We start from the raw sequence: 25,272 nt of genomic DNA on the forward strand, positions 1-25,272 counted from the left end.
TAAGGGGGCCCTTTTTTGTATACTGGAAGAATCTCAGCTCCAGCCAAGGTTGCAGGGAGTGCCATCCCTTGTAATATAGCGTTGAAAAACACCCACAAGTAAGCCCCCAAGATATTGGGCTCGGCACGGAAAAGATCCCCTGGTATCTTGTCCAACCCTATGCCAGAGGCTATGGGTCAGATGTAGGTAAATGTGAAATACCGATTTCTTAATACCGAATTTTACCGATTCGGTATTAAGAAATCGGTATTTCCTATGTAGGTAAAGATTCAGTAAAAAATACTGAATCCTTAATATTCCTTATTACCGAATCAGTAATTGAGATTCGGTAATAAGGAATACCTACCCATTCATTCCTATGGGCTTGGAGGCCCATAGGAATGAATGTGAAGACATTCAGTAATAGCGATTCTGCACCCCTGAAATGTGCATATGTGCACATGTGGCACACATACATGCTCTAAGGGCATGGATGTGTGCCACATGGCACTCTTAAAAAAGCAATAAAGTGCTTTTTTACAGGAAATCGGTAATTCACACCAACTTGAAGTTGGTGGTAATTACCGATTTCTGAAAGGCCCAAAAGCACTCTTTAATGTGCATCCTACATTGCATTTAAGGAATCGGTATTACCAATTCCTTAAATGCAAGAGCAATAAGGAATCGGTATTAAGGAATCGGTATTTACCGATTCCTTATTTACCGATTCCTTACCTACATTAGGAATGGCTAAATACCGGTCGGTAACGCTGAAATTTACCGAATTTCACCGTTACCAACCGGTATTTAGCCACCTACATCGGGCCCTATATTTCTTACAGCTTGAATAACTTCTGTCAGAGTTAGCTCAGGGGTCTCTACGTGAGAGTTTTGTGGTGGCTGGATTGCTAAGGTCTCTATCCAAGAAAGACAGATTGGAATATTTTCTTTTATCACAATAGAAGAATCAAACTATTAGAGGTGGATGAACCAGACTATTCATGGGAATGGCCAAGCCAGAGCTGAGCCAGGGGTTTGCCTTGGCTTGAAGAGCCCAAGTACAAGCCAAGCCTGCTAAAAGACCAAAAACACAATAGCTGCAGCCACGACATGACATAAAATGGAGAGCAACTAGGAGAAAAGTGGAGGAGGGCACCGTCCACTTACCTTGCTGGTGTGTGATGCTGCAGTGCTCTTCTCTCTCTGGATAAGGTTAAAGAGACAGTGATGCAGAGTTCAGTACACCTATATTCCTGTTCTTGTCCCCCCAACCTCCAAACTCCATCTCCTCCATCTCACTTCAGGTGAATCATTGGAAGAGTCAAATGCAAACTTCCAGTAGCTGTGAATGTGCTGGTGATGGTAGGGAAACCAAGGGAGGGGCTAGCACGTTACACCGTCTTTAAGTTTCCTGCCAAGCCACATGCTCTGCTAAAGCCAGCATTTCCTTTTCCGTGAGTTCCTTTAGGGAAAATCGAAGTGCCCTGTTGAAGCCCATCACCGACAATTTTTACACTGTCCAGCATTGAAAGGTTGAGGATTGAGGGGGTAATTAGAAATCCAAAGGGCCCCTACATAAAAACTGTCTTCCACAGGTTGCCACCTTTCCAAAAGAAAAACTACTGGACTTCTATCCATGTTTTAAGAATCTGCGAAGGCTGGGCAGTACATTTAAAGAGAACTTCATATAAAGTAATATGTATTAATTTGTAACATGACCTTACTGTTTTTGTTTACTTAAAGTTTCAGTTAGGGATCACAACGTCATCTCAAGATCACCTTTTAAAGCATGTACTGATAAAGAGGGAAAATACAGACTGCCTGGATCCCTTCCCTCAATCACTGGAGCTCTGTAGAATAGAACCAGTCACATTACACAAGGTCACGCTCATTATGGTCTGGCTTGACAGCACAGCTGTTGCCAGATAATTATGTGAGAATCACCCGGAGAGGGGTATTGACTCCACCCACATGTTGGAGGCCAGGAGTACGTTTTGATTGAGCAAGTGTTGTGTGCTTCCACTCCACACAGCTGTGATCATTTTGCTTATCTATCCAGCTGTCTGAACTTGAACTTTCAGAGGCACACACAAGACATTGTACTGCTATCAAAGTGTCTTAGATAACTAGGTAATTGCAGGGGCAGCTCCTCCATTGTGTTTCCCAACTGCTCCTAGAGCAGTGGAAAAAGAAAAAAGAAAATGATAATAACATCATCATTATCATTTTGTTTTTCGTAGCTACGGGGCTGGGTTAGGGCGGGACTTGTGTCACAGAGAGGAGGAGTGTTTTGTGCACAATAAGTGCACATGCCAGGTTTGGCTGGCCGTCTTGGGTGGGCCGAACAGTCATGCGCCCCTAGCATGGTAACCAATGGGCTGTAATACACAGCCTTGGTGGAAAACATGTACAGTCTTGCAGTTCCCTTCTGAGTGCCGAACCACAGTGCTCAAACCAATCACAACGCAACATTGCAGCATTGTGATTGGCTTAGGGGAGCCTGTGTGCTTACTGCTTCCAGGCTCGTCAGCAAGAGAAGCAATGACGGAGAAGAGACAGAGGCTGTGAAAAGATACATGTAATTTTTAATATTTATTTTTTTCCGAACCACCCCGCCGCGCCACCCCTGTTTCCTGCCAGCCGCCACTGGATAACGGATGGTGTTGTCTTAGGCAATAACACAGATTGAAGGAAGGCAGTCATTAACCTACATAGAATTTTAGGTCTGGCTAGACCTTTTAACCCACATGAATAGTATTCTATAGTTCTTTGCATCCACACAAACACATACCCATTTCCCATGCTATCTATTTGTAATGCTTCACATTGCCATATAGTATCCTTTAAAGCCAGACATATGTGCCTTGCCAATGCTTGCTTTTTTAAGCACAGGGATTTGCCCAGAATGACAGGATTTTGAGCAGACACTGAGACCAAAACCCGGTTCACCAGTTCCCAAGTCAGCAGCTCTGGCCATAACACCACATTCCATCCCGCTTTGTGTTGTTGTTTTCAGGACTTTATCAAAATTATGGTTTTCACAGCCTGTGAAAAACAACATTGTGTAAAAACTCGAAGGCCCTCATGTGTGAATCTATTTCATGGTTGATAATGCTCTGATTTGCAAAATCAGAGACTTTCCGAATGCAAAATGGCTTTCTTTAATTCTCCTAACCCAAATAATAATTCAGTAACAGATTACATAATCTTGCCAATTCGCTACATGGGTTTGAGAATAAATAAAGATTCAGTATTTGGAAGGAGTCATGTTATGGGTTTCCCTTCCAGATACTGAATCTTTGAGAATCTTTGAGATATGTATTAATGTTTTGTGACCAAAATCCAGTCACAAAACATTAAAGGCCTGATTACGAGTTTGGTGATCTTGGATGGGGCAGCCACGCTAGCACCCTGCTCCAAGACCACCAAACCTGTAGTCAGTCCGCCCACCGGATTACGAGTTGTAATACTGGCGGGCAGTCCTGTGGTGGAAAACCCACAGCAGTGCCTTTCTGAGGCTCATAGGAGAGCCCCTTAGTTTTCTCAGTGCCACCCTTTTCATCGCGGGGTCACCACCATGAAAAAGGTTGCATTGAGGAAACTCGTAATATGCTTGGCGGTGCCACAGCGGCAACACCAACATATTGCAGCCTCTGACCACTGTGCCACCACCACAGGATCAAGGATCCCGGCTGTAGCAGCGGTCCTGTGGTGGTCCCACCGGTGCACTTGTAATACAGTGGTTGGACCGCCAGTGCGGTTGTGCGCTGATCGGCACTGCCATTTCGGCAGTCCTATTGACCACCGTAGTGGTAATTGAGCCCTATGACTTTGCCATTTCCTCAAAGGAGGTGCTAAGCCTTTCACAAGTGGGAAGGTGACCCCAGGAGACCCCTTCTCCTCTGCGAATGTTCACAAAAACTTTTTTTATCAGCAGGTACTTGTTGATGGGACCACTACTAAATAAAGGTTTATAAACGCATCCCATTTTCCTTCAAGGAAAATGAGCTGCATCTTAAAACAAAAGTTGTTGTATTTAGAAGCAATCACAGACATGGTGGCCTGTTCACCCCAGCAGGCCATCATGCCTGTGAATGTAGTAAATCGTAGTGGGTCACAATACACAACCTCTCTCATGCATTTTAATGAGGTAGGTCAAACTGTGACCCACTATGAATCGATATTTTGAGAACCAACCTATTATACATAGGTTGGTTCTCAAAATGCAAATGCAACCACTTCTAAAGATCCATTTTGTAAATTCCATTTAAGGAATCACAAATTGTGAATTGATATTTGTCACAATTTACAATTCCTTAAATGAAATCTTTGTAAATGAGGCCCTGAGAAACACCAACATGGACACATTGTTTAATGGTAAGACGTGACAAAAGGCAATGCGTACATGTTTGTGATTCAGATTTTGATTTTCAAAGGCTCAATTCCTTACTAAGAGGGAGGGGTCAGGCTAAAATCATGTTGGGCTCAAAGTTCCATGAGGGTACCTAGCTGAGAAAGAGTCAAACATCTTGCTCAAGACAGGCTTGTGCTTTCAAGGGCTCACCAACCTCTACAAACTATGCTTCTTATTTTATTTAGAGCAATATTATTACTATGAAATCTGTAACTCAATTATTATACCTGCTTGAATAGTCAAATATGTTTTTTAGCCTTCCCATGTTTCTTCAACATATTGTCTGTAAGACCAGTGTAGTTTGTGGAAGTCTACCTGACTTGATAATTAATACTTGTATGGCTTTAATTAAAATAACAAGAATCTTGGGGCCATATGTACAGCACATTTTGTGAGGTTGTGAACGGCCCAATTTGCAGAATCAGGACATTAACAACAGCAAAAAAGGTTTTGTAAATGTACAAAAGCCAAACTATGATTTGGTAACTTGTTATCGAATCAAAATTTGGGTTTGTAAATTGGCATTTGGAAGGAGCGTGTTTTGGGCGTCCCATCCAAATAACGATTCTTGGTGGTATATATGAATGTTTTGTGACCAAATTACAGTCACAAAACATTTTGTTTTTACCAACACCTCAGAGGAGATGGTATCCATTTGCAAATGAGAAGGGGTCCCCAGTGGATCTCTTCACCTTTGTGAATGCTGATACAACTATATAATAAGTGCAGGCTCTGGTCCCATGGAGCACAGCCTACTCTTAAACATTTAATGTTATCTTTTGAAACACATCCTGTTTTCCTTTAATGAAAATGAGCTGCATTTACACAAAAAAAGATTGCTTTATTATAACAATCATAGACTTGGTGGTCTGCTGACCCTAGCAGGTCATCATCCCTGTAATGGCTGCAAATCCTAATGGGATGTAAACTGTGACCTACCTCAATGATATTCAGGAGCTGGGTCTATTTGTGACCCCTCTTACGCAGGTTTTCTCACTCCACCCCTCCTCATAATTATTGCCTAGGAATAGTTAGTCACTAATTGAAGGATATGTCCATATACTTGCTCCTGAACTTTATGCATGAGTGGCACTCATCAGATTAGGGTAAATCGTTCGCCCTGTCCCATGAATGGTACCTTTAGTTTTTTTTAGCTCTTCCACCAAAAAATATGCCTCCTCCTGAATCCGCTCCTCGATGCTTCTCTTGCCCATTCCAAAATTCCGTAAGGTTGTTAGGGCGAATCGTCGCATTTGCTTCCATTGCTCTCCATTGCCCATTACCAGACCTGAACGAGACAAGGGAAATGTTGATTTATGTTATAAGTACAATTTTACTTTACGAAGGTAAGACAATGACACTGGGAGATATAATTACTTATGGTTTATAGCTATAGTATGTTTCTACCTGTTCTGTAGGCTAGAGAGTCCAATGGCTTTTTACATTTTGTATGTTCTACCAATTTCGGAGGCATTTCTCCTGTTTAAATGTAATGCTGTGAACAGCTCTAGACCAGGTACAATATCGTTTTTGAAGAGCAGAGCAATGTTATACTACTTGTTTGCTTTGTAGATTTCCCCGTTTTGTTCTCCTGAGGTTTTGTGTAAATATTCTAAGTTAATTTGGTTCTGAAGAAGGTGGTGGAACAATTACGGAACCACCAAAGCCTGGGTTGAGTCCTGGTGTGTCCAGTCCGGGCCAATACACCAGACGGAAAAAAGAGATTAGACTTAACTGATGTATGGGAGATTTTGATTTTTTCCGGATTGATAGTGTGTAATAGGAGGCTCTATGGGGTGTTTGTTGGTTTTTGGTGTCAAATATGTTTTTAAACTAGGAAAATGAATGTATAGATTTATTTAACAGATGTCCAGTTATACTAAAATGACGTATGAAAACAGTGGTAGAATTGTAAGAAGAAGGAGCAAAGATGGCGTTCGGCTGAGTGGCTTACTTCCCAAGGGCTCCCTCTCTTCCTGTAACAAAGACGGGTTAAGGGCGTTAACGCGTTGACGGTGACTCAGGGCAGTGCGGCCAGAAGGGGAGCGGGGATCCCAGCGGGAGATCGGCCCCCGGGAGCAGCCAGTGATGCAGGAGGGTTGTGTTCTTTATGGAGCTCACTGGATCCGGCAAAGAAGCTTGTCACCGGGGCAGAGAAACCGCAGGGGGCACAGCTTGAGGCTCCGCGAGGCCGCTTTTGTGAGAAGACAGCTGGCTGATTTGGGAGACGTGCTAAGGCAGCCAAGCGGAATTGCTGCTGCAGAAGATCCAGGATTCACGCAACGATGGCTGGTAGGAACGCTAAAACCTCTAAAGCTATATTAATGAATGTGGCTGCCACCGCTACCACTCTGACCGGGACTACTAAAACCAGCATGCACCAGGGGGCCACAAGGAAACCGGGTTGGAGTGGAAGAGCAAAAAGAAAGGAGGTGAGCCTGGTGATACCATAACCAAGCTAGTTATCGCAGGTAAAAGAGCCACTCGGGGGAGCAATATGATAGGGGCAGTTGAAGGCCAGCCTGCAATTGCGGACCTTTTTCCTCTGAAAAATTCTAGATCTACAAACCCCCAGGAGTCTGTTACTGTGACTACTCCCCTAACTTCAGCATTGACATCTGTGTCTGTCATTACCCAAGCCCAGGAAACAGCCCTTACGGAGAGGGATGAGATTATCAGACCCAAACTATGTGAAAGGGCGAATCGTGCAGGCAACCCTGAGGAGGAAGTATGAGGGGTCTGGCCAGAGAAGCACAATCTCTTTGGGGAAGAATGTCCCGAGAATGACCCTGATGGGCATGGGGGACTTCGGATCCCTCCCTCCTCACAACTAACGGAAGCAGATCCAATCTCTGTTGACTCCAGCTGTTTGGGGGCCCCTTTTCCTTCGGCTTTACCTGACCGGACGGGGGGCTGTGAGAAATTCTTTCCCCTAGCCGATCATTCGGACTCCTCAATGCCTGAGTTAGAATTAGGCCTGGGCAAAAATTTCGTTCAGTTCGCGGAAATTGCGATAATTTGACATTTTTGCGTTCCGCGGAGAGCGCGAAAATGTCAAAAATTCCGGTTTCCGCAGCTTGGCGATAATTTGTTTCTTGCTCGCGCTGTAAAATAATACATTCTCGCGCGCGCGCGATCGCCTTACCTGAATCCCTGCGTTCGCCGACAAGTTTTCTTGATCCGGTCGCGTTCTCCATGAGATGTTGTATTGTTTTTAGCCATTTGCGCTGTCTCGCGACAGTTCGCGCCCGCAGTGACGTCATGCGTCGCGCGATCACGTCTTTCTTCTCGCGATCATGCACCGCGAGAACAACTCAAAACAAGATGGCCGCGCCCGCAAGCAACCACATGGGTAAGTTGGCGACCCGCAACCATGCAGAAAATCTCGCGAACATGCCGGAAAAAAACTTCCGCATCTTCGCGATATTTCTGCTTGTTTGCGATAATTTTAAACATTCTCGCGATAATTTGCGAAGGTTAATTCCGCAAATTCCGCCCACCCCTAGTTAGAATCTTCAACTTCATCGCAGTCCGTTTCTTTTAGTAGTAGCTTGACGGATGGATCGGTTATCTCTGCTGGGCAGAAAAATAAGTCAGAAGGGTCAAGAGGGAAAAAAAGGCCCATAGTCGAGGCAAGAAACAGCAGTTAGGGAGTGATAAGGCTTTCAAAGACCGGAAAGAGCCATCGGGAAAAGGATCCCCTAGGCTTAGGTGGAATTATTCCGCAGATCAACTTTTGGACAAGTCCACCCAGGGCTTGAAGGGTGCTGCTACCGGACCCCAACAGCACAAGAACCTCCACCTTCCCTAATTTTGGCTCAGATTAAGCAAATGCAAGCCGAAGTACGAACTGATATTCGACGAGCCCGGCAGGCCTCTAAAAAACTACAATGTGCAGTCAGAAAAATAAGCAAGACCTATACTGAAATCTCTGACAGGATGACCAGCATTGAGGCTCGGACCGACACTTTTGAACAGGAGTTTGCGAAGTTAAAGGAAACAAGCTCTTTCCAGGGCCCTTAGCTCACGGAGATGATGCAGAAGATGGAGGATTATGAAAACAGGCAAAGAAGAAACAATTTAAGGTTACTGAGAATTCCAGAAGGGAGAGAGGGAGGGGACCCCAGAGACTATGTTGTTAAACTCTTAAAGGGTGCATTCCCTGAACTTATGGGATGGGATTGGTCAAGGGAAATTCAGAGGACACACCGATTCCCCCTAACGCCCCAAAAACGGGCGGATAATAATGAATATCCTATGGCTATGTTGGTTTATTTTGGAAATTTTCTTTTGAAACAGAGTATTTTTGATTTGGCCCGCCCTAGCGCTAAGAGAGATTTTAACGGTGTTACCTTCTTTGCACGGCCAGATGTCACCCACACTACAGTAGAGCGTAGGTGGCGATTAAGGCAGATGTTTACCCCGTCAGAAAATAGGTGCCGAAGTGTACCTACTATACCCAGCGAAATTGAAGGTGATATGGAAGGGACACACCCACATCTTTTTCTCGGAAATTCAGGTTCCGGAAATTCTTACGGATCAGCAGGGTGGGGTCTGACTCAGGGGGAAATGTGTTGAAATGTATTTTTGAATCCCAGGTTAAAATGGGGGGGACAGAAGGAGGAGGGAAAAAAAGGAATAATAAATAAAGAAATAAAAAAAGGATGAAATCTGGGAAGGGAAAAAAAAGGGGGGATGAGGAAATGTGTATTCACAAATATATATAAGATGGTGTGTCACAAGGTAGGTGGAGGTGGCTCAGGGAGGTGGGTTTGTGAGGCCAGAGGGCGTCATACAGGCTAGGCCTGGTTGCTCAGTGGAGTGGTGGGGGGTGGGGGGAACGTGGGGGTGATCGGGGGGTAGGTTGAGGAAATAAGGCCAAACATACCAGTATGAACGACGCAGATGTGGAAAGAGCTATAAAGGCGGGGTGATTTTGCATTTTTGAAGGGTTTGTGTGTAGGGTGCAGGATAGAAACCGTGACTTAAGATTACGATTGATCAGCCAATCATCCGCATCGCATCTATTAATATATGTGGCTTAAATGACCTCAAGAAAAGAGGCCAGGACTTCTTTGGGTGTAAAACTTCTGAGGGCAGACATTGTCTGCCTCCAGGAGACACATTTTGAAGCCTCACAGAAAGATATTCTTAACTCCCTGGGCTTAAGACTGGTAGCTTGTACCTCGCAAAGTGTGCGTACTACTCGTGTGGCAATTTTAGCCCGAGGAATCCAGCTGAAATTTTCACAAATAGGGCATGATCCTAGGGGGAGATGTGTAGTCGTAGTTTGTCATTCAACCTGTGGAGGCAAGTTAACACTTTGTTCAGTCTATGGCAGCGTGCTTGATGATCCCTCCATTCTAACGCAGGTTTCTAAGGAGTTAACAGGCCGTCCCCTACCTGTGGGCTTGTGTGGAGATCTCCCAGGGAACTTTGATATAGGTGGACAGTTATGATATACTGGGAGGAAGCTGAAGGTGTATAAAATCCTTATAGGGGTATGTAAGGATCAAGGCTTGGTCGATGTTTGGCACAAAAATCAGATATTAGACAGGTACACATTCTTTTCAGCTCCACATGGCACACAGGCCCGTCTTGATTACTTTTTTGTGTCCAAAAAGCTGATCACAACCTGCCAGATCGTACGATACCCCCGGTTTCTCTCGGACCACAATCCTCTTCTCTTAGAGCTGCAGGTTACAGGGGGGAAGCAAGTTAACTCATGCAGCTTTGAACGTGCGCTTTTAACTAACAAGGAGTATTGCGAGTATATCAGTAGGTGGATTCCAACATTCTTCAAGGAGAATAATGGCAGTGCATCTGTCTGTATGGTGTGGGATACTTTTAAGGCCTGCCTGAGGGGAGAGACCTTAAAATTCTCATTGATTAAGGGTGAGCAAGACAGGTGAATGATTCAGGCTAAACAAGATAATCTAGTATGGCTGAGGAAGAGTTAGCGAAGACCATACAACAAGCAGGGGATATAAGTGAAGCACAAACTAAGGTACTACTTGCAAGGACTGACTTGGAGGCAATATTTGCAGACAGGGAGGCTGCTAAGTATATTGCCTGGAAGGAAAGATCTTACAAGTGCAGCAATCAGGTAGGGCACCATCTGGCTGTAAGAGCAAGGCAAAGGTGTACCAATAGTGAGATCAGAGAAATACGTGATCCAGATCTTGGGATGGCTACTGATCCCAATAAAATTAGAGAGGCATTTCAAGTGTTTTATAAAAACTTGTACTCCAAGGGAAATCAGGTATGTTCTGAACGAATTAGAAGGTATCTACAAGCAGTACCTGAAAGTAAACTGTCCCTAGAGGAATGCAAAACTCTAGAAGAAGAGTTAACGTGGGTTGAGATACTGCTAGCTAGCACTTGCCTCCCCCCCTGGTAAAGCGGCTGAGGTGGACTCAATTCCTTCAGAATTTCACAAAACCTTTGCCATCCAGCTGAAAGACCAGATGGTGCCACTTTAAAACCATATATTTAATGGATCTACACCCCCTGATTCATGGTCGGTGGTGAAAATAGCAGTTTTTTTGAAGAAGGACAAACCTCCTGCTGAGCTTGGCTCTTATAGACCGATAACACTGATAAATGGCGATTCAAAGATTTACTCCAAGGTGCTGGCATCCTGACTAGCTCAGGTCATTAAAGAATTGGTGACTCAGCAACAACATGGTTTCATCACAGGTAGGGACACCACCAACTACATCCGACGAGTGATAACACTTTTTCACGCAGCAAAAGTGACAGGAGACCTTATGGCTCTGATGAAAAAGCATTTGATTGGGTCTCCTGCCAGTTCCTCTGGAAGGCAATGTATGCAAGGGACTTTGGTCCTGGTTTTGTGCGTGGAATTAAGGCATTATATCACAACCCTACGGCAAGGGTCTGTATTTCAGGTAGCCTGACAGGAGCAGTGTCGATTACTTGAGGTACTCAACAGGGGTGCCCTTGCTCCCCACTCTTGTTTGCATTGTATATTGATCCCTTTTTAAGGAAAATAGCACAAAACACTGTTATCCCACCAATATTTATGCATGGCCCCAAGACCAAGATCCTGGCTTATGCTGATGATGTGGCAATCCTAACACCTAATCTAGAGGTTGCTATCAATGCTATAAAGGCAGAGGCTGCTATATATGGGGGCATGTCTGGTTTCTCGCTAAATAAAGAAAAGACACAGGTTGTTATCAATGAACAGATCATATTAGTGGATAACAGAGTGGTGGAGAAGGCACTATATTTGGGTGTTTATATCTCCTCGAAAGTCGAATCTATTATCTATATTAACTTAGATCCTTTGGCCGATAGAACTAGGAAAAGTTTGGCTAGATGAAATAATCTACATCTTACTATGGTAGGTCATTGCAATTTGATACAAATTATTTATTTCCCCCAAATTTTGTATTTTTTTAGAGCAATTCCATTAGAATTCCCTAGTGAATAATTTAACATTTTTGATGTGGTAGCTATTATAAAAAAGTTAAGTTTAATTGTCTTTTTGGCGCGGCAAAAGCATGGGCTGCAACACGGAAGATCTTGGGCATGGGGAGACTGAATTTTTATACTCCGATTTTTAATAACCCAAACCTACCTGGAATTTTCAATTATGGCTATATGCATGTATGGATTGGGGCAGGCACAGATATATTGGGTATCTTTTTCTCCCCAGCGGGCCTTGTCTCATTTGACGAGTTAAAAACAAAATTCAGTATAAATAACAAAGAGTTTTTTAAGTATCTGCAAATAAGAGATTACCTTCAGTGAAAAGCGGGGGTGCCAGTGATTTTCACAAGAATGCCCTGGTGGTTCGGCTAATAACCGAGGATTCAATCCGTATCGGGTCAATTTATCAGATGTTGAATTGCGAAATGAAAGATGATCTCAACAAACAGTGCATGAAATGGCAGGATAAGCTGGTTGTGACTGAAAACACATTTGCAAAAGCTCTCAACGTATCCCAAACAGTGTTCATGTCAGCTAATTTGCAAGTACAGTTCTTTTAAACTTGCTTTATGCTTTATTATACGCCTGCAAGCAATGCCAAGTGGAGCTCAGGACAGGGTACTAATTGCCTGCGCTACTCCATGCCTAGTGCTGACATTGTGCATATGTTTGCAACATGTTCTTCCTTGAATTCTTTAAAGAATTAAATGTAAAACTTTTGGGGTGGGGGGTCGTGTTCTTTTTCTTCTTGTCATAAAATGCTTAATAAAGATTATTAAAATAAAAAAGAATTGTAAGAAGAAGCTAACTAGAAATCAGATGAAAAAGAATGTATAACAAAACTAAAACGTGTCGAATAAATATACAGAGTTAGTCTGGATCTCCTTATGATTGGATTTATTCCCAAGTGAAAAGTATTTCAGGCTAGTAGGACCACTTTGCATTTAATTTTGCTGTGTTCTCCGCCCTGGTCCTAGGCCTGTATTGATAACTTAATAAGTGGAAGGAGGGGTCTCTTCTTTTGATTTTGTGGTAGGCTACACTATACCTCTCCTATATCCATACTGTACATGTTTAGCAGTATGGTTGTCAATCTAGGCTGGAAAATAGATCAAACAGAATTTTGTTTCATTTTAATGGCATCACTGAGGACCTGATTCACAAAGGGGCGCTCGTGGAGGAGGCCCCGCAGTCATGGGGGTGTCTCCGCACTCGGGATGGAATCTCTGTAATGTTCTCATTGCGAAGATTGCGCCAGGAGTGCAAAGACTCCCCTGCGACTGCAGGTCCTCCGCCATGAGTGCGCAGCCCCTTTGTGAATCAGGCCTTACCTGTAAACAGGTCTTTAACATTGAACAATCTCCATTGGCCACATTCAACTCTGGTCTAAGCTCAAAGTTCACTGTCCATTACCTTTGAGACCTGTCCACTGCACTGATCACATTCAGACCTAGCCACACACCTGTGATTACATTTTAGTACAATTACTCCATAGCCCTCAACGATTGCTATTTTTAGCGAGTCAAGTCTCACTTTAAAGATGCGGGTTTAGAAGGAATTCACACCTCCCCATAAATCATATTTCTATATCCATTCCTCAGTCTGGCTGTAAACATGGCTCGTGGTATAGCTATTGAGGCAATGACAATGTGGTCTAGCAGTACAGACTAGCATCCCTGATGTGCTTGAGGGCTTTGGTGACAATGTTGCAATCCAGCACAGTTTTCTAGAACCTCAGGTGCGGGGATGTCCTAACTGAATAGAATCCCAATTCTTTTGTCAACCCAAGAGCAAAAGGACTGAGCATGATGAAGTTTATTACTAGACTAGAGCGCCCTGCATCTCCCTCTGACATCACAGGTTGAATCTCCCTTGGAATGGTTTAGGTCAGATTGTTTCAAACCCCTCCCTCTGTAAATGATCAACCACCAGGTGTAGTTAATGTGTATTTCAGGCTGCTTCTCGCCAAATATCTTACTCAGCATCCAATAGCGACTTTCAAATTGTCCTTGAAATTGTGTTTAATCTATGGCGGTAATGAGACCTCCTCCATGGAACACCCACCTCGAAGTCTAAACTTGAGAACAATCTGCACTTTGTGATGTTAAACATTAACACATTTTTTTAATTCAACCACAGCAAGTATAAAGCATAGCTGGCTAGTAAGCAAAGTTATTCCTGACCATTGTTTGGTTAGAGAGTAGGCGCATGAGAAGCAGATATACTCTCTATTGCTTCATGGCTCGTGAACGATGCCCAACAAGACTCACTTTTAACAACTTTCAAGGACACTATTTGATAACTGTAGTTGAGTGACTATGTGTGGCTTGAACATTTATGAGAAGACTTGGCTAGATAAGGTCAAACTTGAAAATTTCAGATTCAGCAATTACTTAGAAGCATGTGCATGTCTTGCTCCTTTTCAGAAACAAGACTCCATCAGCCAGGTCTTTGCAAGATATAGTGTGATGTTTGCAGTACTCAACCTTACGCTATTCATGATACAGGATCTACTGGCCACAAGATCTCTGATACACTATTTCTCATTTAATAAACAGCAGGCCTGTTTTGTTAATGATACTGACAGGTCCTGATAATCTGCAGACTTTTAGTTGCCCCCCCCCCCCACTGAAACAAGGAACACATATTTGCATCCTGCATGTAAAAGAAAGGCTACGGTGCTGATCACACGTATATTGGGATTTGGTGCAAGGATGCTGGGAGATTATTCCAGTCAGTATCCCACACCAAATTCAAACAATTTACATTTTTTCATCCAACTGGAGAATGACTACATGTTTCAGAAATACTAAGGGCCTGATTTAGGTCTTAGCAGAGGGGAACACTCGGTCCCAAATGCGACAGATATTCCGTTTGCCGTATTACGATCCCATTATATCCTATGGCGATCGTAATACGGCGGACAGGATATCTGTAACATTTGTGACGGAGTATTCCACCTGCCAAGATTTAAACGAGGCCCTAAGGGCCAGATGTACCAAGGTTTTTGTGGGCGCAAATAGGATTTAGACCCGTTTGCGCCCGCAAAAATCCTGTGGCCCATGTACTAATCCTATTTTGAGAGTCGCAAATCAATTATCGACTCGCAAAATAGGATTAGAGACTCACTATTAGGAAGGGGCGCTCCAAGGGCGTCCCTTCCTAGTAGCGACTACTTAAGCTATGTATGACTGTTTTGCGACCACAAACAGTCGCAGTTTATCACCCTTCACAGAAGGGTGGTAAACCACCCGCAAACGGGAATGGGTCCCCAGGGGACCCCTTCCCCTCTGTGAGTGGCTCTCAAAATATTTTTAAGGGAAGGCAGTGGTCCCAGGGCCTCCACCTGACGAACTGCAACTAAATGGGAGTAGCCTGCAAGCTCCCTTCAGCAAGGCAGGGGCCATGATTGTTCCTGATGCACTCCCCACCCCCATTCTCTGAACTGCAATCCTCATTGGACTCCTGCTCACATTTCTTACCTACTCAGAGCAGGTGGTAAATCTGAGTGTAACTATCACCAGAATTGGGGGTGAACAGCAAAAACGGGTCTAATAGTTCAGGGTTTGCGTGGTGGTCTCCATTCTGGGGAGATTATCTTGTATTGGTTGGAATTTGATGGGAAGCTATGGTAGGGAATGGTTAATTCCAACCTGATATCTCCCCATCATAATTCTGCCCAACTGAATGATGAGCAGCCTTGAAGAGAGGGTGGGTGGGCTGTCACAGTCTTATAACCAGGTGCCAAGGACTATATCGGCTGTTAAAGGCCCTGAACCTGTGTTATAGGCCTGAGCCACAGATGTGGGGCTATATCAAGGGAGATGGCCTTTAACACATATTATAGCCTGTAGCAGAAGGGATATAAGGCAACTGAAACCTCCTACCCACTTAGTGAAGAATGTTCTACATTAAAAAGGGAAAAACATAAAGACAAACATTAGAAAGGTGGAGGAAAAGGTTTATACCAGTCATCATTATCCCTGGGCCTCTTCACTGTCTTCAATGGAGCTCCCAACATTCCAATCTTCTAATACAAGTTAGATCCCTAGTAATAGGTAATAACTGTGTAGGCACAAAATTACTAGGCAGAATTCCACACTTTATTCGTAATTCTAGGGATTTTACATTTCCAGTTATCACCTGCCTTGCGCAGGTATAAAAAATAATCAATGTCTTTCCAGAGGGGTGGGGTTGGGGGTGGAGGGAGAGGAACTGGGAGGACAGGGAGGGTAAAGGAAGAATAGTTTTGATTCTGGGGAGCATTGCATGCTTCCTGTTACCAGAGAAAAATATTTCCAGGGGTCGGTGGACGATTCTTGGCTGCTTTTGCAGCTAAAGTATTAAGCAATTTAATTGGCCACAATTTCTGGCAGGCATCAGAGATTCTCGACCTTTAGCTAGAAAACAGCACCAGTCATGATCAGTCAGAAAACAATTACACAACAATTCATCTTTGCCCGACTTCTAATCAGTGCCCTTCATATGAAAGAATCTCCACATTCCACAGTGCTATATAATACCTATGAGGCATCATATTTTTCCATTGCTACATAATAAAATCCTTAACTGATAAATACTTAAAAATAGTTTTTGTCAGGTTAATCACCTCCCCCAACCTTTCATAAGTATCATCATCCATGTTCTAAAACTGCCTAAGGCTCTGTGTCCCCTGAGTCCTCAACAATCCGGAAAAGTAGTGGTTGCAATGCACACCACTGTCAATGTACTGCAACAGCATAAGTGTGTGCACTATTGGGGTGTGAGGTCCCTGGTTCTGTCTCACCATGTATAGCATAAGCCCTCCAACACCATAAAGTATTCCTTTTTATGCCTGACTAGACACTACAGCTGTCTGCATGACTTTATTGTTGCCAGTTATTTAAATTATGCACAGAGTGAACTTTGGCTCTACCCTAAGGAAACGTTTCTCTCAGTTCATGTAACTGGCTGTTTGATGTATTGTTCCATCTCTTGTGGAATGCTTACATTGCAGCGCACGAGGGACTGTGTATCGAATCAACGCAGGTTACAGTCTTTATTCTTTATCTCATACAAGCTTTGTATTCAGGAAGCAAGCCATTTTCGTTTTGTTTTTCACTGCAGTTAGCCTTTTTAATGTTTTACTGAGTAATCGTTTAATGGTTGCACATATGTACATATATGTTTGCACAAACAAACGTACACAAACACACGCACACATATATCAGGACACACAACCCAGCTTCTGAAAGCAAAACAAACAATGTCAAAGCCCAAAGGTCTGGCGTTAAAATGGTAATGCATGGTAACACAGGTATGCAGACATGATGTTTGCATGAATTAGCACATTAAAACCAACTCTGTTAAAATATTTCTATCACAAAATGTATTGCATATAGGTACCCCCACCCCCACCCCCGAGAAGCACAGCTTCGTCAGAACTCTTTGTCTTGAGCCTATGCAAGACTAGTAATGAAGGTGAAGATTGGATTAGACATACCCCTTCTTCAGTACCCCCAGATACCCCACTGCCCAATCCTGATGAGGCCTGAGTAAGTCGAGTTTCAGCACACAGGCTTGGCTACATTTTACTCATAGTACGTCTAGTGGCCACATTCCCTCACTACGCTCTCAATAGAGCCTGTTTGGTAAAAGCTGATATATACGGGGCTGACTTTAGCACTGGTGGTGTCTGTGTGGCAATCTTTTTTGTCTTCCCCCCTGCCCCATGACCCCCTCCTCGGATTCCCTCACTACCACTCGGCAAAAGTACCCCTATTATCTTCACGGTCCTTCTTTCACATAGATTTGATCCATTTTAAGGCGCTGGTAAAGGCTGGCTTTACTAATCCACTCAGCTATCCACAGATCTGTTCTTTGCAGCGGGCATATTAAATATTAACCCTCTGTGCTACTTTATGGTGAGTCAAAACTGCCACTATACAAAACTCTGAGCTCTCTCTCTAGCAGTAACATTAATCACAAGAGTTATCTTGACATTTTTATTGATGCCTGAAAGCTGGACCAACAAGGAACTCTGCAGCAGGTGCTTTTAATTTTTTTTATTTTTTATTACAAGGCAAAATTTGCACAATGACAGTTCAAGCTGTTTCAAGAGAACTCACAAAAACAAAGCTCTCTTTTTTTTAATAACAATCCCCCCCTTGCTGTGCAACACCCCACCCCAATCAACAGTCAAGATTCACATTGCCTGATGAGTTTTTTCCAACCTATGCTCTATGACACCTTTATCCAAGATCGCTTGTCTAATTTAAAATACCTTAACTAGATCTCTTTTCTAGACACATTTCATATATTCCTAATACATTTATATGACGACTTTCTCAGTGTTTTCCCCCAATATCCAATCTTAGATGAGTTATTTTGTTAGCATACCAGCGGGTAAATCTATTGTAACCCCATCATAAATAATCATAGCAGGGTTCTTAAAATACATGAATACTTTATCTTTACCTCAATGTCTCTTAGTGTTTATACTTTACTGCATACTTCACTGTTACGAACATATTTAATCCAACATTGGGAAGCGTAAGAAGAAGGAACAGAACTACACAAGCCTCCATTATCTAACATCCTAAGCTATCTTTTTTCTTGCTCTACGAAATCCATGTTTGCTACTCTTCATATTACATTTGTTTTCGTTTTGTGCAATCCCCCTTATTTGCACAATAGCAGCTTACTTTGATAAAGTGCAAAGTGCCGTGTTCAGAAGTGCAAATGTCCAAGTGTGCAAAAAACAGGCGTTTTTAAATCGTAAGTTATTGCTAAACACAGCGTCCCCCCCAAGCCCCCAGGTCAGCGCCCAGTGCAGCCGCACCACTCGCACCGCCCTAAAGCTGGCCCTGGCTATACCTCACCACAAAAGAGAGCAGTCAGTACAAGGGGGCTACAAAAACCTGAATAGCCACAGCAAACGGCTCAATATATAGAGCAAAAAGCATAAATAACAATTTCCTCCCCTGCCACCTTCTCTCTATGGATCCGAGAGGTAGGTGGCAGAGTGGAATTGATATAAGCCCATATAGGAACTGTGATGCTGCGCGCAATGGGGGCGAGGTGAGTATGCATTGGGATGGGATCAAAGGAAAATATTCTGTAACTATTTTCAGTCTTTCCAGTGGCGGCTCCTTCGCTAAGGCGGAGGAGCGTCGCCTCACTGCTCAGAAAGCAGTGCAAAAAAATAAAAAATAAAATAATAATGACAAGAGTTATTAGCATTTAATTTTTCTTTGCGGGACTCGGAGACAGGTCGGTGGGGTGGAGCTGGGCTCGCTGCCGTCAGAGCAGAGTGAGGAGGGGTTGGCCCTGCCTAAATGTGCCTGACGGTTTGGCTGGCCCTTAGCATGTTCTCCATAGGGCTGTGTTGTACAGTGCAGTGGAGAACATGCCCAGGCTTCCAGGCACTGCCTGAGCAGCCTGTTTGGCCACTCAGACCAATCATAATGGTGCTCATGCAGCATTGTGATTGGCTGGGAGAGGCAGGGAGCCTGGGTGCTTCCATTCTGTGGATGGAGGAGAGCGTGGCTGCTGCGACGGCGACAGGTACGTTTTAAATATTTTCTCATCCCCCTTCTCCCATCCTATCACCCCTGTTCCGAGGCAGCTGCCACTGAGTCTTTCACCTTCAGGTAACTACATCTAAAATAAATGCCAGTTAAGTTAATCGGTGGGAAATGCACGTTCATTATGAAACCTCTATTAGTTAAATGCTCTGCAGAGCTCTGTTTCCAGAGAGCCACAGAACTGAATCCAGGTTTGTGCAGAGGAGAATAGTGACCAGCTAAATACGCAAGCTGTAATGACACAGCGATCATTTGAGGAGACTATGGGGGAGAAACTAACAGCCCATACTGTCACGCTTAACTGCAATGTAAGGATTGCTAAAAACTTTAACGATTGATAATACAACAAAGTGTGGGATGCTCACAAATAGCGCCGAAACACTTGTACAACCACTCAGAAATGTTCACTCCAACACTTTGCAACCTATAGGAATACAGAACACTGGGCTAACCATATCTACAGAGGAAATCCTGAGATCATCGTGTTGAGATTAGTGCACGGCCTCCTCAGCTGGGAGAGAAGAGGTGGTAGGGACCAGGGAATTTGACAACCTGGGGGCGGTTAGAGCTATAGAAGGGGCCCGTTGAGGGAGAGTATACCACCACCAGCTGATTCAAATTGCTCTCATGAAAGGCACAAAACAGGGATCTTAACCCCATGCCTGCTCATGACGGAACCACTCCGTCATGAGCCACTGGCGCCGTGTGCTCATGACGGAGTGGTTCCGTCATGCTGCGGCCGTTGGCGGCCGCTCCTCCCACGCAGCACTGATTCCCCGCCTGTGCGGGCGAACAATGCAAGTGGGTGGAGTCGTGACGGAACCACTCCGTCATGAGCACAGCGCGCCCGTGGCTCATGACGGAGTGGTTCCGTCACGAGCATGGCGGCGCCGCGCTGACCCCAAACCCCCCCCAGCGCCGCGGCAGAATTTGTGCCGCGGCGAAGGGGTTAAATAGTAAGGGAGCCCTAAGTTTAACACCTGCCGCATGTCCTTACGTGATAATATTAGTAAATGTCCCGACACTTAAACCAGTCCAACAGGAAACAACTACTCAACTGATGGACAAATCGAGACATTGACTAAAAAAGACTGTAAGACAACCACCATCTGTTTATGATCATCTAATCATGGCAAGAAGAATTTCGTGGGTAGGAAATTCTAAAAATGTAATTGAGGGAGATTGTGTAGTTCTGAATTGTAATAATGCATTTGTTGTAGAGGAAATATTAGAGGAAATATCAGCGCTACTCGCCACAGCAGGAACAACAAACTCACAGATCTATGCCGTCCCACTGGGCTTCTTTTGCAAACCATGGTTCCCACATAGATCCCCCCACACTCAGGGCTTCATCACAGGTGAACTATGAAAGGGCTTACCCACCAAGGGGGTAAACTGGTCTTTTAACAATAGATACGCACCTTTAACAGATCTAAATGCCTGCGATTGACTACCCCTAAGTGTGATACCTGAAATCAGCCATGACAAGGAAGAAAATAAAAGGGACGAAGCACCTTCAAAAACCCCAGTGTTGGCAAATTCAATCGCAGTCAGGGGAGGGGCCGCAGCAACTGTTCAACCACCCACTGTAGATCATTTTCCCCTGATAGCTACACACACTAGCCCCCAGGCTTTGACATCTAGTACAGAGTCGGCAAGAGCCAGATCACAAACTAATAGTTGCCACACCTTGCTTTCCTGGAATTAGCTGGCAACCAAAATAAAAAAGACATTAAGGAGTGGTACAAAATAATTGCATCCTACCGAATCCTATGCCTCCAAGAGACATGAAAAGTGGACCCCATTTTTATTAATGATTATCAATGCTTTAATACCCCGGCCATCCCATCAGCCAAAGGAAGAGCCAAAGGGGGCTTGCAGACATTTATATCTAATACTATCTCATTCAAAGTAGTACACTTTATTAATAAATCACAACTTTTTCACATTATTATACTAGATGGCAATCACAGCCTAAGTTGGCTGATAATTAATTACTACAATAACAACTTTGCAACCCCACAAGAGGTGGTAAGGGACCTTGAAGAAACATTAGCAAACATAATACCCATACAAGTAAAACCACTATCTTATATGGGCGGGCGACTTTAATACAGTAAAATGCTTGAACAGTGATTTCTGCATGTGTCATCAAATCTCACAAAATGAGGTCATAAATGATCGCTTCATGCATACCACCTATGGAAACGTTCTGAACACTATTTTGATGGTAAGGCAATTAGAGATTGGGACACAAACAACCCACAACACTGGTCAAATTATCCCGACTTTTTATAGGGGGGAGACTACCTGGGTGATAGATCACAAGGCATAGAAACCCCGACTGCTGGCAGTTGCGTCAAGTTGTACTCCTGACTGATGCCCTCTATACCGGATCTTCAAAGACTGCCATAGAGGTGCAGATGTGTTTCCTGCCCCAGTGAGGTGTTCTCCTTTGCCTCCTTGCAACTCACATGCACCAGTAGGAGATGTGGCTTGCCTGCAGCCACAAGTCCTCTGGATGACCTACTGTGTGAACTCATCACTTTGTGTGCATCTACTTTGCCCCACATGTTGACCCGTTGAAAACATGCCCATTAACGGCTGTTCTCAGAGGCAGTGTGTAGCTCCCACTAGAACCCAAAGACATCTTCTTAGGTTTCCTGGCTCCCTCCACAATGGACATGAAGGTACTTTTCAAGAAGATATCGTCCATAGAGGTTCCTCTCACAACAATGGATGTGAAGATGAATAGCATCACCTCGAATGTGAAATGTATCCAGCAGGACATGTCGGTCATACATACCCGGTTGGACAAAGTTGACCACCACCAAAACGTTGTTGAGTCTCAATATGAACGCATTCAGGGTAGGTGAGTGACATCAAAATTCTTGCACCAGAAGGTAACGGACTTAGAGGACAAGGAGAGGAGAGGTTACTTCCAGATCTATGGGGTCTCGGAAGGGGCGGAGAAATCGGACATGACCACATACCTGATGACCTTGCACCCTGAACTCCTTCACCTTCATTTCCCAGAGACACTAGAGTTTTAGTGGCCACATAGAGTCCAGTCATACCGCATATTTGATACCAACATTCCACGTCCAATTTTTGGCAGCCCGTCTGGCATGCCCTAAAGTTTACTCTTTCTCTCCACCTGCACAGCTTTCCCTAATCTCACATAGGGAAGAGGTGTGGTGCAGCAGCCAGGACAACTGGTGCCGGAACACGAGAGCTCACGGTTTGATCGACAGCGACAGGTCAGCCCAGCACCATGTGGCAATAGCTCGCTTTATCTTCCAGACGGCCCCCAGCACCTTGATGCCTTCGGATAATTGTTTGCGCTTTACAAATGCTGGATTTACATTTTGTATTTTACATACCTGGTGGGTGGATGGGAGGGAGTCTCTGTCTTGGCTCTGCTCAGCACAGGTCCAAGCTCTTGGCCCAAAGTTCCATTTTGAGTTAGTTTCCATCCCTCTCCCTTTTTTTCTTTTCCTTGAGTGTACACAAATACTCTCTCCCTTACCCTCCCTCTCATTTTCTCTCCTTCTCCTGGGTAACATTAGCAGCTGTATCCCTACTTCACTCCGGGGTTACTTTATTGGCAGGACTCAACTGCTCTGAGAAACATCCCACTCTCCCTATATCACCCTTAGGGATGTCCATGCCCTTAGAGATACTATCATTGAATGTCATTGGGCTGGCTCACTACATCAAGCACAAGGAAATACTCCACTACCTTCACACTAAACATGCTGACATTACTTTAAGAGCTGCAAAGTCATCCAATCTCAAGCAGGGGTGGGTGGGCATTGTAATTAGAAGCAGCAGGTTGATTACAGATACCTGTGAGCCTTCCACTGCAACTGGCTGCTCTAAGCCTTGCAGCATGGCAATCCTGCAAACAGAGAGTGCCATGCCGGGTTCTTGTGACCTGGACTGATGGATAGCGGTTGGTGTGTATTTGCAAAAATATAATCATTAGAGCAGAGTGTGGCAGTGGGGTCGGACAATGCCCCCACAGCTAATAAAAATTGTATTCTAGACAATTTGTCTCAGCTGCTGGTGGGGGATGACTGGAACATCACCCCTGACCCGAGCTTTGACAGAGCGGGTCGTGTGGAATAACGTCATCAGAATTATAGGCCCCTGTTGCATGACCTTCTTGCTGATCATGCTCTCCCAGATGTCTGGCGCCTTCCGTATCTGTTAGCTAGGGACTATATGTTATTTTCTTGCCTCCACAGGACACAATCCTGCATTGACTGTTACCTTGCCTATGGAACCCTACTCCCTCAGGCTGTGCATTGTGACAATCTGGGGGGGGAATTGCTGACCTTTGCCTGGTTTGTCTCCACATGGATCTATGAGTCACCCACCCACTCCCAATCAGATGGTGTATGAGAGAATTTGTGTATAAATTCCCGGAAATCATCACATTAGGTTTTACTTTGCAGAAAATGCAGGCTCTCTAGACTCAAACAGGGTCCTTTGGGCAGTAGGAAAGGTGACTCTGAGAAGGAGGATGATGATGTGGGACTCTGCGCTGGGGAAGCGTGAGACCCAAGCGCGCCTGCAGGCCCTAGAAACAGAGGTTAATACCCTCACAGCACGCTACACTCCTCCCCCTGCCAGTTTTGCTAGCCCAACTGGATCAGGCAAAGATCCGGTTCAAATCTTTCTTATTGGAGGCGGAGAAAAAAGCTCTGCTGAGGCAGGTATTTTTATTTCTTTTCAGAGTTTTTTATAGCTCGAACTTGAATCAAAGTTATAAGAGCTTTTTACATGACCACCAGTTGCTACAGAAGGACACATTCATTTTGTTCAGCACAGGGAGATTAAGTGATTTGCCCAGAATCATAGGATGCTGAGCGTCCCTGCCAATACTCGAATCCGATTCCCCAGCATCGAGGTCAACCACTCTAGCCGTTAGGCCACATCCTCTCCCCAAGTTATGACCATGGAGAAAAAAGTGGGCAGGCTCTTGGCCGCTTAACTACAGCAACAGGAATCCCAGCTCACTGTGCCTGTGATACGTGACATCGCAGGAGTCCTTCTGGTACATCCCAGGTATATCATCGGCCAGGTCGCAGCCTACTAGTACTCATCTCTATACTCCTCTGAATTAGAGGCCAACCCTGGTTGGAACAAGGGGTCCCTAAAAACTCTCCACTTCCCACTCTAAATGAGGAGGGTTGGGATGTACTCTCTAGGGCATTCTTGATGACAAGGTGGTTGAGGCCGTATCAATGCTCCTGACCTGCAAGTCACCAGAGAAAGACACATTTTCTGGAGAAGTCTTCAATACCAGTAAAGCTCTTGTCACATTTCACCTCACCTTTAATGAGCGGGTGGAAAATAACTGACTGGGTGCAATATCAAACAAAGCAGTCATCACCCTCCTTCCTAAGGATAACAAAGACACCCCTGGATTGTGCTAGCTATCGCTCGATCTTCCTCCTCAATGTCAATCTCAAAATCATGGCGAAACGTCTGGTGCTCCCACTGGAGAGGATGATCACTCAGCTTATACACGAGTAACAGCTGGGCTTTGTATCAGACTGTAGATCCTGCAATCACCATAGGACCCTAGCACACCTCCTGTGGCGTATGAGAGATGACCAATTGAAGACCCTGGAAATCTCAAAGGATGCCGAAAAGGCATTCGACTAGTTAGACTGGCCATACCTCTTTCAAGTCATGTCCTGTATGGGACTGGGAAATTATTTAATTGGAAAGGTTTGTCTCCTGTAAAATTCCTCCACTGATGAGGTGTCTTGAGGAGGGTCCTATTGGATTTCTTCCAGGTAAACAGTGGCACACCCCTCTGCCCGCTGCTGTTCCTTCTCATGA

The 25,272-nt window shown here is 44.4% G+C and overlaps 1 protein-coding gene across 2 annotated transcripts in view; it reads right to left on the bottom strand.

Moving 5' to 3' along the window:
* The window catches only part of LOC146798112 (cytochrome P450 2G1-like), a 1,220,160-nt gene that overhangs the window by 1,088,671 nt on the left and 106,217 nt on the right, over nt 1-25,272 (bottom strand). For both annotated transcript variants that reach the window (XM_085625336.1, XM_085625335.1), the window contains exon 3: nt 5,532-5,681. In XM_085625336.1, coding sequence (XP_085481462.1) covers nt 5,532-5,681 — 150 coding nt within the window. The remainder of the gene's footprint in view (nt 1-5,531; nt 5,682-25,272) is intronic.

Source organism: Triturus cristatus, chromosome 9 (genome assembly GCF_964204655.1).
Source record: "Triturus cristatus chromosome 9, aTriCri1.1, whole genome shotgun sequence".
In the NCBI taxonomy this organism is placed as follows: Eukaryota; Metazoa; Chordata; class Amphibia; order Caudata; family Salamandridae; genus Triturus; species Triturus cristatus.